Source organism: Rutidosis leptorrhynchoides, unplaced genomic scaffold (assembly GCF_046630445.1).
Source record: "Rutidosis leptorrhynchoides isolate AG116_Rl617_1_P2 unplaced genomic scaffold, CSIRO_AGI_Rlap_v1 contig334, whole genome shotgun sequence".
Classification (NCBI taxonomy): domain Eukaryota; kingdom Viridiplantae; phylum Streptophyta; class Magnoliopsida; order Asterales; family Asteraceae; genus Rutidosis; species Rutidosis leptorrhynchoides.
The window spans coordinates 23,116-38,536 of record NW_027266574.1 but is presented as its reverse complement, the minus strand read 5'-3'; the positions used below and the strand labels follow the sequence as shown (position 1 = coordinate 38,536).

Below are 15,421 nucleotides of genomic sequence, written 5' to 3'. Positions count from 1 at the left end.
ATGCCTGAAGCACCACCAAAACTCAAAACACCATTGAAATCTTCAAATTACAACCTTGAAGAAAAGAATAAGAAAACCCTTCAATTCATTGAAGATGTCACCAACAACCCTGATCAAGTTCAGAAGAGGGTCCTCTCTGAAATCCTCTCTCGAAGTGCAAATGTTGAGTATCTCAAAAGATACCAACTTAACGGTCAAACTGACCGTGAAACCTTTAAAAAGATCTTGCCTGTCATCACTTACGAAGATATCCAAACCGATATCAATCGTATCGCTAATGGTGACAAATCCCCAATCCTTTGCTCAAAACCCATTTCAGAATTCCTCACAAGGTTCGATTTTTTTGAGTTTTCAGATGATTTTAGTATCTGGGTTGTCGTTATTTTCTTAAAAATATGATTTTTTATTTTGCAGTTCTGGAACTTCTGGTGGAGAGAGAAAATTGATGCCAACAATTGAGGAAGAGCTAGAGAGAAGGTCTTTGCTTTATAGCTTATTGATGCCTGTGATGAGCCAATACGTTCCTGGCCTTGAAAAAGGCAAAGGAATGTATTTTCTGTTCATCAAATCGGAAGCTAAAACTCCCGGTGGCTTAGTAGCTCGTCCTGTCTTAACTAGCTATTACAAGTCCTCGCATTTCAAAGAAAGACCATTTGATCCTTACACAAATTACACAAGTCCAAATGAAACCATTCTCTGCTCTGATTCTTACCAGAGCATGTACTCACAACTACTCTGTGGTCTTTACCAAAACAAAGAGGTTTTAAGGGTTGGTGCTGTTTTTGCCTCTGGTTTCATTAGAGCCATTAGGTTTCTAGAAAAACATTGGAAAGATCTGGCCAATGATATTAGGATTGGAACCATTAATCCACAAATCACCGACCCATTGGTCCGAGAATCCGTGATGAGGATCCTGAAACCCGACCCAAACTTGCTGATTTTATTGAGGCAGAGTGTGGAAAGGATTCTTGGCAAGGAATCATTACTAGGCTTTGGCCTAATACAAAGTATGTGGATGTTATTGTGACTGGGACTATGTCACAATATATTCCTACACTTGACTATTACAGTAATGGTTTGCCACTTGTTTGCACAATGTATGCTTCCTCTGAGTGCTATTTTGGGGTTAACCTTAATCCGATGTGCAAACCGAGTGAGGTTTCTTACACTCTTATACCAAACATGGCCTATTTTGAGTTCTTGCCCATAAATAGATCTAACAATGGAATCTCAATGCCGAAATCGCTCAACGAGAAGGAGCACCTAGAGCTTGTTGATCTTGTTGATGTCAAACTTGGTCAAGAATATGAGCTTGTGGTCACCACTTATGCAGGTAACTAAACACTACTACTCTTCTTTAACTGGTACTTTCATAATTTTCCTTATAATTTCAAATATCTCAAATTACCCTACTTTTTTACATTAGTTTGTTATTTTAAAGAATGGTTAGAGCGAATTGTAGGTTGACCCAAAACATCAAGGGAGGGTCTTATTGAATAATGAAACATTATGGGGGCAATATATAGATTATGATAAACTTTGAGGGTTTTTTCCTGAAAAATTGATTTGTTGACCGGAGACTCATAAAAATTTGGTATTGTTTATCAGGACTATGCCGCTACAGAGTTGGAGATATATTGAGAGTGGCAGGATTCAAGAACAAGGCGCCGCAATTCAATTTCATTTGCAGGAAGAATGTGGTTCTCAGCATTGATTCCGACAAGACCGATGAAGTTGAGCTACAAAATGCTGTCAAAAATGCTGTTAACCATTTAATGCCATTCGACGCAACTGTGTCCGAATACACAAGCTATGCCGATTTATCGACAATTCCAGGTCACTATGTCCTGTTATGGGATTAAGCATCAATGGCTCAACTCCAATTCCTCCATCAGTGTTTGAAGACTGTTGCTTGACGATCGAGGAGTCACTCAACAGCGTTTATAGACAAGGACGTGTTTCGGATAAGTCGATTGGACCGTTGGAGATCAAGATTGTGGAGCCAGGAACATTTGACAAGTTAATGGACTATGCTATAAGCTTAGGTGCTTCAATTAATCAGTACAAGACACCAAGATGTGTGAAATTTGCGCCAATTGTGGAGCTATTGAACTCAAGGGTTATGTCAACTTATTTCAGTCCTAAGTGTCCTAAATGGATTCCAGGCCACAAGCAATGGAGCAACTAGGAAATTCGATCAAATCAACCGAGTCTTTTAATTTTTTTTAATTTCAATCGGTAATTTTTTACTTTTAGGTTTATCTCAATCAAGAACTGTTTTTGTAATCATCATCATCCATCCCAGTTGAGGTCTAATTTAATTTTCTTGCCTTTTCATTTTGTTTAAATATGCATTAGGGTACTTTTTAATGTACAAAAACAGTTCATGTTCCAAGAAAGTCTCCATTTCCTTTTTTTTTTTTCATTTTCTTATTGAATTTAATCATTTTTTCTGGGAATTTGACTCATAATTCCTGGCAGGTATCCTGGCCATTAAAAATTCATGGCTTCTCAGCCTCTCACACTCACTCTCACATTTACTAAAACGGCAAAAGCAAAGATGGCCTCTTTTGGCTCCAATCTTTTTTATTATTCTACAAAAAGGGCACCAACTTTTTTGCTAAGAAATACTCAAGTCCTGTCCGTCTCATAATTATAATATGTGCTCAGAGTCTAACTAATATACAGTATAATATTGTGTTTTTGTTAATGAGTTGTCTGTTGGGGGCAGGGCTCATTCATGATGATATTAAATTTTTCTGTTAATAGATTGCCAATACTAAATATTAAAAAATTGGAAGTAGTTCGCAGCAAATGATAGAGGTCCAAATTAATGATAAAGAATTCTAGCTAGGTTCCCATTAATCCTTTCAATTGGAAAAATAGGAGTGACTTTCTTAGTAAAAGCAATATTACTCCCTCCGTGAACTTATCTTTGAAAACGAATATTTTCGTCCTAACGTTTTATTTGTAATATTTTTTCAGTCTCTCACATTATTTCGTTAACTTAAAAAATTCCACAATTCTCGCTAGCGATCAAACGTGTCCTTTCACCGTTAACTTCTCTTATGTGTGGCACCTCATAACGCGAGTTCACGTCTAGTCAGCTAACGAAATAATAAACGATACATGTCATCTGACTCACCAAAAATTTGACATGTTAGATGAAAAATTAAGTAACGTATCAAATTTTATGAGTCATATGATACATGTCATAAAGATATTAGTATGTTAACTGACTAGGCACCACTAAATGCCATATTTGTAAAGTTAATGGTAGAGGAACATATATGATCGCTAACAAAAAACGTGACATTTTTTAACTAACGAAAAAACGAGAAGATAAAAAAGATATTACGGATAAAACGTGATGACAAAAATACACGTCTAAAGATACTACTCGAACATATATTTCAGATTAAATGTAATGCTTTAAAATTAATGATATTTGTTCTAATTTCTTTTCCGGCCATACATACCATCATAGCTATTGTAATGAAATTTGTGTAGTCCACTATAGTAATTTAATCTAATTTTTTTTTTAAAAAAAAAAAAATCTTGTCGCCCCTACCTTCTCCATGAACCCATGGATTTTGGTACTTATGAGTTAATTTAATATTTTGAAATCTCAAGTATTTCCATTCATCTAATCTGTCGACTTTGGATTAATCTCGTTTGAGTAATTGAATTGTCATGCAAAAAAATGTACTAAAAATGAGCACAAACTATTGTAGACCATAGGCACATATCTATCTATCTATACCAATATAATAATATTGAATACAAACTGATATATTTTTGATAGGTGACACATTTTTTATTCAGAAAATGAAAACAACCTATGTATTGGAAAAACTAGTATTCTAATAATCTCGTTTGAGTTAAGCAAATGTTTTCTTTAAAATACTTTTTTTTATGAACAATTTCTTTAAAATACTACTACATTGTCATATGTTCCAAATTAATTTGCAAAGAATTGGAAGGGAAATAGTAGTTTGACAGTGATGAGAAAAAGGAAACTCGGCTTCTCTCTACTGATAAATTTTTATCCATGCATGTCAAACTCAATAGCTAGTGGGCTAGCTTGGTGTGGTGAAATATTTAGTGCATTTGAAATCACGTTCCATTTAATAACTTTAGAGCAACTAACCATACGTGTTAACCGTTAATTTGTTTGGAAGTACCTTTCAAATTATATCACACTGTTTCCTTTTCACCATACTTCTTTTAGCCGAAATCTCACTCCATTAATAGAATCAATACCCCATATATATCCTCCTCTAAGACTTTTCACTTGATTATGCGTACGTACATATATAGGCCAGGTTATTGGATCATATTCCAGTGAGAAGACCGTATAATGAGATCCTAAAAAATTTAATAATGATTAGTTTAATAATTTCTTACATGAATTTCAAGATTCAAGTCTTCTTTATAAATGTTAATCGTATAGAGAAAATGCAGGGATCAATAGTGAAATGACATCATTTTTGAATTTCTTGCCTTCCATATTTTCCCTTTTGTTCAAAATCGGTGAGATTGCTCGATTCCGCAAATAAGATCGTAAATTCTGAGCAACTTAAATCTTCATATTAAATCGAAATCACCACATAACTAAGAAACACAAGATTGATCCTACCATGATCGCATATCTTGACAACCATAAGGGAAGTATAATAAATAGGACATGATGTATATTTAAACAATTGTATGTGGCTTGAGTGCTTTAAAAATTCGACTATTGACTTCCACTTATTTTGATTAACCCTTTGTCACACGTCAAAAGAATTCTTGGCCAGCCTGTAGAAAGAAAACAAAGGCGACGTACAACATTAATTATCTTCTCTCGTTTTTCCTTGTAGTAACCGCAGAGCTAAGTGAACTGATGGTTATAGTAATTAATTTCGTTCAAAACAGAGCCTTTAAACATAATTTACAGAATACTTTTGACTTGATATTTGAAAGTTGTTACTACCTTCAAAAATAAATTTCTAAATGATGAACTAAAAAAATTATTTTATAATATATATATATTAAAAAAAAATTGAATTTATAATGTAAAATATTAGACCACAAGGTAAAAGAAATTAAAAATTACAGTAGAATTTAGTTAAAAATATATAACAAATCAATTATAATCAATTTTTATTTTTCAAGAAAATTATATTCTTATTATCATTTTATTTTTAATTTTCAAAATTATAAATAAAGTGAAAAGTTAAAAGCACATGTCAAGATTCCAGTAATTTATTTATTTATTTATATATTGTATATAAAGATTATGATAACTTTTTAATTTATGATTTGTATAAATGAAATATTTTGCCAACTTGGATAAGACTATAGTGGCGGAGCTATATTTGGTAGTCATGGCCCCATTACAAAAAAACAATCTTTATGATTAGTATAATTTATATTAATATGATCTTAAAATTTATAAGAAAATGACCATATAATCTTTAAATTTTAAAAATTCTTAGGAATTGATCCCATTAATTTTGATCTCTGCTCCGCCGTTAGATGAGACTGAAAGCTAGTTGCACTCCTATAAAAAAGGTCATGAAATAAGCTGTCCTTGGAAAATTAAGCACATATTGCTATAGGCCAGTTTTCAAACACTCGATTGATATGAGTCGTATAAAATTAGATATTGCAAGCAAATAAATTCGTAGACATTTGATGGAAACTATATATCAAGCGTAAAATCTTTTGCGAGCTAGTGTGCATCTTTTCGTTTTTATGATTCAATGATCGTTTGATAGTTAAAGCTAGCTAGAGTCTAACTTGCTATAGTCTTCCAATCGATCCTAGCGTAGCGCCTAGCTATTTGAAAACTAAGTAAAAACTTACTAGTGCTAGATCACACCTCTTCGATCGTATATTTAGATTATGCACCACAAGAACAACTATAACTACGCAATGCATGACAACATAGTAATGCACGTCATGAAATATATTTGATTTGATATGATCAAAAGAGAGATGTATGGAGATAATGCTTAGCAAAGACGATATTCTTTATTCATCATCATCAATATAAGTTTGACCCTTAAAATTTGAAGGTACTGTCGAGTAGTATAGGACATGGAAAATACCCGAGAAATCCTCACAAAACTCCAAATTGGAGACAATATATATATATATATATATGGCAGCAATGGCCAAGCATGTACCTTTGTTTTTTAGTTCTGGATTATATCTATATGCTAAAAACGTACACTGATCGGATAAGAGGCAGACTTATGTTCGAAAACAAACAAAACCAGTTTTGTTTTCTAAGTTTTAAATATTTTTTCTTTCCCTTTTTCTGGGGGATCAATTATTATCAGACAAGAATTCCAGAAAAAGAGCAGAGACATGCATACATACATATTATTCTCCTACACAATAATACAACATCTTTTTTTTTCTCAGATCAGATCATCTCAGGATATGCATAAGCATATGAACACAATCAATACAAAAGCTGAGATTATTTTCAATCTCAGAAAAAAAAAACAGAAAGTAAAAGATGCCTGCCTGTGTGAATCAAGATAAGGACTTATGGATTTTGTGTTCTGTTGTCGATTCTCTATTGGTCCACGCAACTGTTCCATGATACTTCTGTTTAACTTGTCTTTTTTTTTTTCTCTGCAAATTTGTCACACTATATAGTTCCTTTTTTTTTTTTTTCATGCTTACTATACTAGCTAGTAATTTCTTTATTTTAAACTTTAAACAAGATTAGTCTATAAGAGAATGATGATCAGGATAAAAAAAAAGGGAAGAGATATTTGAGTTGGGAAAAATTTCACAGAAATTATAAGTAAAGCATTCTAGATGGAAAAAAATGAGGGCGAGATCTGGCGCAATCGATTAAGATTGCATCTCTATGGTCTGGAGGTCACGGATTCGAATCATGAAAATAGGATATCTGTAATTGCAAGGGAAAAACTCAATTCGTATTACGACATCCTTCCCATATCCCAAATTAGCACACCAAATTTATCCTTTTTGCCCTTCTACTCTGGATGGAAAAAGAATACTCTATTTCGAATGGTGATCTCAACTTTAATTGCACCATAAGGAAATGTTATAAAAAATAAAAAATCAAGCAATATAGCATTTTATCCATTTCCTTGACATAAAGTCACGAAGTGAACTATTATTGTCTTCCTTGTCTAGCTAGGAAAAAAGTAAATAATCTTATTAAACTATCACTTTCCACGTTCAATTCAACCAAAAAAGAGCATATATGCTTCAATATGATACAAGAGGACATCACTAGACCGAAATCACCTTATTGTTAATTAGATTGATTGATTGATGAATGAACCAAATGTTTCCGAGATACTTCATCATCGGTAGAAAAAATTACAACACAGGAAACTTTATGCGACTGTTAAACTTGATCTCTTCTTGACCTCTTAGATTAAATACACACTTCATTTTCACCAAGTAATTTTTAGACCTAAAATTAAATAACGAAAACAAATATGTTTAATGTTGGGGAAAAGAAAGTCTTTAATTGGGTCCAACAAAATTGAAAACTCAAGTACAAAGGAGACACACCAAAATGGGCAGATAAAATCATAAACAGTAAAAATATTGTGACATTCTAAAAATCACATTAATTTATTTATTTGATGAATATTAAAATAAAAGTGCCGAAATTTTGGGGCCAAATTCACGTGAATATTTTATGGCCTAAACAAAAAATATGTCAACTTCACTCCCACGATGGGCAATGAAACGAAAATAAAAGATGTATATAACACGTGTGATCCCACGTGGACTTCGACTTTTGACTAGTCATCTTACAACCCTATCCACACGTGGGGGATATCCCCTTTGTTTGCTTGTCGAGCCCCATTATAAGCCCAGTAGGCCCAATTCGCTTTCCATACTTTGAGGCCAATTTCTAATTGATTGGAACTTGAGGCAAATTTTTATTGTGCTCTTTGCTTCACAATTATTATTCAAAAGTTATATTTTTTCAATATACAGCCAAAAATCTAAAGCACCTAATTTGACTCTAATTATGTCCTCAATCTACTAATAAACTTGATATGGCACATTAATAATTAATTTCTTTAGACTAAGTTTGTCATATTATGGTAGTCATAGCTTCTTATAAACATAAACATTTTATAGAAGAGAAAAAAAAAAAAAGAAAGAAAAAAAAGGATACAAAGATCGAAGAAGATGCATGAAATAGTGGGATTTGCATAACTTATACATTTATTACTTAATGTATGCATGAATGATTGTTATTTTTATTATTATCCTAATTGATGGTGTTTAAATATTTTGTCTAGTGTAATCAAAAGACACAACATGTCATCTTATATAGGACCACGAGTAATGGCTATATAGTTTTTAAAATTATCTAAAAAGTTGATCATTTGAGTGGTGGGAGTCATAGGAACAGTTTGAATTGATGTTTGTCGTGAATTAATCTGAATTAATATGGTTTGATTTAGAGTTGTTTTAATCTTAATTTTATTTACATTACACTATACACTTATATAAATAATCAAAATAGGATTAATTGTCAATTTCAGAACATGACAAAGTAAGTTGAGTGCTTTGATTTGTGAAATTATGCGCCTTATATAATGGTCATTTTGCATCTCTTTCTTCATGAAAATGACTTCTTAACTTTAACCCTGCAAGGTTTTGGAAACAACTATAGTGTCCTGTCGGACAAACCCATTTAATATTCAAATAATTCGACTTAGAGATACCAATTAATTAAGATGCGTACGTTAACCATCCATTCGTCCATTTGTTCATTTCGAAAATAAGAGTCGCACAATAAACTACATATATAAAGCCTCAAAATTCAACAATATTCTATCGCTGATGCGTATTAATTTTGATATCTCTAATAAAATTTATCCGGCCAAAATCTCGTTCTCAAGAGTTGAATTTGTGTCCTCACACGAAAAAAAATGCTTTAAGAGCGATTGTTAGCGCTGATATGTACTCCTACTAATTAACCAGGCTACTTAAGTTCTTATATACTTTTTCCGTCCCAAATTAGATGCTAGTTTAGGAGATTTCACACAAATCAATAAAACATGTTTATAAGTTCATTTTCCAACATAATTGTAATTGTATAGATTAAAAAACTCTCATGAAGAATATATGGGTAAAGATGGTGAAATTGGCGAAGGAGAGTGCATGGAGGACATGAGGGTGAAGATGGTGAAGTTGGTGAGGGTATTATGGAAAAACATAATTAATATTCCTTAAACTTATTAAATTTACATCTAATTTGAAACAAAAAATTATATTTATATTAATATCTAATTTGAAATGGAGGAATATTTAAATACTCAATTTACATGTATTGTTTTGTTAGAATTATTTATAAGATGAGTCATTTGCATGATCAGCTAAGCAATAAATTTATCTCCTTAGAAGTCTCACTTGCTGGTGGAAACACAGTCTTGCATGTCAACAATTTTGAAATTACGTCGAAATAAAATATTCTTAGTTGACGCATGACAAATAAGTAAATATGTGATGACTCACAGCAAGAAGAAAGGCACGAAGATTCTATCCAAACAAGAACAAATAATAATAATGATTTGTAGTTAAAGGAATCTATTCTACAAGAAAGGATTCGATGATTACTGCCTCCATAACATAGATTTGATGATTAAAATATTTAACGGGGATTTCTTCACACGATTTGGGGGTTGGAGATTCTAGAATAATTAAGATTGGGTCGAGTTTAGGTGATCCTAATGTCTAAATGCAGAAAGGATTAAAAAAAAGACTGAAATTTTTTTGATAAACTTTCAATTTCTTCTTGATTTCATTAAAAGCTCATGACTGAGAAAGGAAATACAAAAATATTTATATAGTGATCCGGCAAATAACCTAGACGTCATAAACGGATTTTACAATTTTTGGTAAAAGAAAAAATACTAGCTGACATGTAAAAATCAAATGAAAAAGCAAAACCTTACTTTCGGGACCACAAGCTAATATAATACCACATTGCAATTTTCACTCGATTTTCTTGGCCACTACTCCTTCACAAAGCTTTTGATCCTTCAGTAAAGTAAAATGGTAACTTGTAGCTATAAAAACTTCTTCAAAATCTACAAATCAATCTTCAAAATGCTTCAAGGGTTGACTTCAGAGTTGACTACTCGTTCCAGTTGTGAGAAATGAAAACTACCATTGCAGAAAGCTTCTAAATGCTTTAACAAATGATTCTGTAATCTTACTTCTTCAATAACTTAACTAAAAATCGAAATGACTATTGAACTTGTTGAAATGTAAACTAAAATAGACTAAGGCGATGGTCATTCTCTTCTTCTCATGCTGAAAACTTGCAGAAACCTTCTCTACAACTACTAAATATATAATGTAGCTTCACTGAATCGAAAGGAACAAGAAATTTTGCAGCATACAAAATCCCCAGTTTTTGCAGTAAACTCAAGAACATAGCTAATCGAACTTGCAGATTATTCATTACTATGTAATTGATAAAATTGACTCAACCATTCGATTCGCAACATCTATTATAATGAATCTAGAGTTTTGAATAAATTGTTTTGATCAACTGCCGCAAAAAAATCATCAAACCCTAGTTTATTCTTCGACATACTAAGAAGAAAACTTCTAAAGTAATGTAGCATTATCATAAACGGAAACCCTAACCTCTGAATTAGGCGTTTTGATTCTGGGGAATTGTAGACGAAGTGCACAATGAAGCGGTGTTGCCGACACCTTCCTGAGTATTTTGGCATATCGCCTGAGCGCCGACGATGCTCTGGTTGGTCCAACAAGTGTCATTTGCATTCTCAGTCGACGAAGTTTCAGAATTATTTGCAATATCCTTCAGGTTTTTGCGAGTGACACCAAGGTCCTTATGTTCTTCACGATGAGCACTTGAGTCCAAACCTGCAACAATACTATTTTTCTTCTCTGCATTGCCTGAATCGATCCTGGACCCTTCACCGGCGGCCAATTTCAGACCAGACTGCCTGAACTTCATCTTAAATACTTTCACAACTGTTTGTTTCTTTGAGCTCTAACAGAAAATGCCAGAGCCAAAACCGCAACAATAACCACTCCCACTTCTGCATTTTTTACCATTTGTATAACTAGCATCACTGAAGGTCATTAATTCACTACTTTCTCCCTTCTTAAACCAAATTCCAAGCTCTAAACTGTACTTCACATATTTGAGATTTCTTCTTACATACACAAAATGTTGCTTGGATGGATTAGCATTGTAACAAGACATCATGTTGACTATAAAAGTTAAATCAAGCTAGAAGCACATAGGTACATTAAGGACCTATCATACTCCTATAAATAGTGCAATCAAATTCCTCACCTTCCTTAGTCTGTTCCGGCTTCAATTGTGTCTCCATTGGTGTTGAAATCTCTTTGCAATCCTCCATGTCTTAATCATCTCTTTAGCATATTTCTGCTGGTGAATGAACACTCCATCATGTGTCTGCTCTATCTCTAGGCCAAGAAAGTACTTCATTTCACCAAGATCTGTCGTTTTGAACTCAGCCATCATCAACCTCTTGAATTCATTAACAAGTTTTTTTTGCGGTGCCAATGATCAAAAGATCATCAACATATGGAGAACATATCAACTTGTCTTTTCCTTGAAGCTTGGTGTACAAGGTAGCTTCACTTGGACTTCTTTCAAATCCATTCTCCCTCAAATAGCTATTAATCCTTGAATACCATGTCCTTGGAGCCTGTTTCAGTCCATACAAGGCCTTGATCAACTTGTAAACTTAGTGCTCTTGTCCTGGAATGATGAAACCTTTAGGTTGCTTAATATAAACTTCTTCTTCAAGCTTTCCATTGAGAAAAACACTCTTCACATCTATCTGTTGGATTTTCCAGCCTTTGTTGGCAGCCGATATAATCAATAGTCTTACAGTGTCAAGCCTAGCAATTGGGGCATAGGTTTCTTCATAGTCAATGCCATATTCTTGTTTGTAGCCTCTCACAACCAACCTTGTCTTGTAGCTGTTGATTGATCCATCAACATTGAGCTTGGTTCTAAACATCCATTTGGTGTCTATTACCTTTGATTTCTCTGTTGGCCTTTCACACAGGATCCATGTACCATTTTCTTCTATAGCCTGCATCTCCTCCGTCATTGCATCCTACCATTCTGCAATTCTTTCAGCTTTCTTGAAGGTCCTTGGTTCAGTGCTAACTGTCATTAGTTCTTCCATTTCTTCATCAGGGAAATCCTCTATAATGTATGTGAATTCAAGTATATCTGGACTTAGGTGTTGGCTGTGACTTTTCATAGATGGACTTCAAGCTTTTCCTGTTCTTTGGTTGCATATCTTCTGGTGTTGTTGTATCTATGTCTGTTGCTTGTGTTCCTGGATCACTTGAACTACTTCCATTGCTCTCAGGTGCTCCTCTCTAATATGGAGATTCAGGAACTCCATCATTGTTGAATTGATTGTCTCCTCCTTCTTTTGGTGCATTCAACAATGGTGTAACAACATCATTTTCTCCTCCTAAGAATGGTTCATGACTAGATTGAGCACCTATATCATCAAACAAAGGGTCAGAAGCATTTTGTCTAGGTGAGTTTCCATCATGAGATGAAAGCTCACTTAGGACTTCATTAATGACATTATCCTGCATTGGTACATCTATAAACACTCTTCCAGGTTCTCTCATAATTGGTTCACTCCAAGACTACTCAATATTTTCATCAAATCTTGCACTTGCAGTAATAATCATCTCATTCTTAACTGGATCAAATATCCTATAACCACTAGCATTAGAACTATAACTCATCATGACACTTTTTATTGCCTTTTTAGACCTTTTCTGCCTCTTCTTCTCTGATATATGAGTGTATGCAATACAACCAAACACTCTAAGGTGACTGACTTTAAGCTTAGCTCCAAACAATATCTCAAATAGAGTTTTTCCCTTCAAGGCTTTTGTTTGCAGCCTATTTTGGATGTAAGAAGCTATGGTACAAGCTTTTGGTCAGAACTCTCTAGGAACATTCATGGCAAACATCATTCATTTCCCATCTCCACCAATGTTCTGTTCTTCCTTTCAAAAATACCATTCTGTTGAGGTGTATATGCAACTGAAAATTGCTGGAAGATCCCTTCTCTTTCATAATACTCTTGCATAATCTTTGAAGTATACTCTCCACCTCTATCACTCTTGAGACATCTTATCTTTGTTCTACATTTTGATTCAGCATCAACCCTCCACTTCTTAAACATTCCAAATATTTGATCTTTTGTTTTAATGAAGTACACCAAAGAGTATCTTGTGTAATCGTCTATGAATTCCACATAATATCTATTTCCACTGACTGAAAGAATCTTAATAGGTCCACATACATCTGTATGGACTATTTGCAGCTTCTCGGTTGATCTCCAAGTACTCAGAGGAAAGCTTCCAACATGACTTTTAGCTTTCTCACATGGTTCACAAATCTTCTGCTTCAATCTGTTGCACAACTTAAGAATGTCTCTAACCACTTCATTCTTCTGCATTGAGAAAATGTTGTCCAGATTAGCATGTCCTAATCTTCTGTACCATAGTTGAGTTAACTCTATCAATGTTCCAGCAAAGAAAGAACCTTCAACTTCCAACATTTGTATTTTGAACATCCTGTTGACTTGAGGAACTCTATGCACCAACTCTCTTTCAGCATTAAAAATCAAACATCCTTCATCTTCAAAGTATACTGCATACTTCTTTTCCAACAATTGACCTACACTTATTAAGTTTTGGTCCAATTTTGGAATGAAATACACATCCTCTAGGACATATTTCCCATTCTTAGTTTCCAACTCTGCAGTTCCTTTCCCTTCAACATGAGCGATTGCACCATTTCCAAACTTCACAGCTACACTCATTCCATTTGTCTTCTTAATAAATGCATCCTCCCTCCTAGACATATGATTGGAACAACCACTGTCAATAATCCAGCTACTTTCTTTCTCATTTTTCTTTGAAATAGAACAAACTTCCATTATAAAAGCATTTTTCTCTTGTTTTGAACCTTCTCCACCACACATTTGGCTACTCTGAGAGCTTTCAAGGCTTTAGTTTACGGTGTTTAAGGCTTTTGGGGCTCCTATAGGTGTTTGTGGTATTTTAGTGTTTGGTTGGGGGCTATTTTGTTGAGTGTAATCTATTTGAGGATAATTTGGGGCTGGCATACTAGTTTGAGAGTTTGAAAATACTATGTGGAGAGTTGTAGGTTACCATTGAGTCATTCCAGGATTGTTTGTGCCTACAACACAATTAACAGGACATTGATTAGGATTGTTTTGCACTGAGGATTGGCCTAATGGGATAAAGTTTGGATTGGTATTAGGATTTTAGTATTGGTAACTCTGTTTTTGCATATGATGGATTGGTGGATTCCTTCTGCAGAATCTGTTGTTAGGATCTTGATGCTCATTTGCCCATTTATCATAGCAAACCTGTTTTGCATGTCCTTTTTTCCCACAATAATTGCAGACAACTAAACTATGCTAAAAATAGGTATTTTCAAGTGATTAGTATCTTTGTAGTGTTTGCATTCAAGAAATTATCCCCAGATTAATTATCTTTACATATTCTGACCAAACTGACCTCTTCCAAATCCTCTTCCTCCATTTGGCCTCTTGTTATTGAAGCTGTGTTGCTGATATGGTTGATTCTGATAATTCTAGAACTTTGGTCGATACTGTGGTTGACTTTGATATTGTTGAAAATGCATCTATTGTGGCTAAAATGATTGTTGTTGATTCTGATAGACTGGTGTTGGCTGTGGCTATCTTTGGTAAGTCTGGTATACTTGAGTTGATTGTTGCAGATATGGTTGAGACACATGATAACTTGCTTGGTTCTGTTGAGACTGCAACTGATTTTGAACTGATGTTTGTGCTTGTGTTGAACTTGCTCCAGCTTGTGTTGGACTATTAGGATTGTAATGCTTAGCAATGGGGGGATTCTCAGCAACTCTGAATCTTTCTATTCTCATGCTGAAAACTTGCAGAAACTTTCTCTACAACTTCTAAATGCATAATGTAGCTTCACTGAATCGAAAGGAACAAGAAATCTTTGCAGCATACAAAATTCTCAATTTTTGTAGTAAACTCAAGAACGCAGCTACTCGAACTTGCAGATTATTCATTACTATGTAATTGATGAAATTGACTTAACCATTCGATTCGTAACATCTATTATAATGAATCTAGAGCTTTTAATCGATTGTTTTGATCAACTCAGCAAAAGAACCATCAAACCCTAGTTTATTTTTTGACAGACTAAAAAGGAAACTTCTAAAGTATTGTAGCATTACCATAAATGGAAACCCTAACCTCTGAATTAGGCGTTTTGATTCTGGGGAATTGTAGATGAATTGTACAATGAAGCGTTGTTGCCAACACCTTCCTGAGTATTTTGG

At 33.9% G+C, this 15,421-nt stretch overlaps 1 protein-coding gene across 1 annotated transcript; it reads left to right on the top strand.

Annotated features, from left to right (window-relative positions):
- LOC139882985 (indole-3-acetic acid-amido synthetase GH3.5-like) lies at nt 1-2,188 on the top strand. The gene is given in 5 exon segments (XM_071867225.1): nt 1-332; nt 415-926; nt 929-1,333; nt 1,609-1,854; nt 1,857-2,188. Coding segments are annotated over 5 exon segments (1,827 nt in total).
- The last annotated feature ends 13,233 nt before the right edge of the window (nt 2,189-15,421 follow it).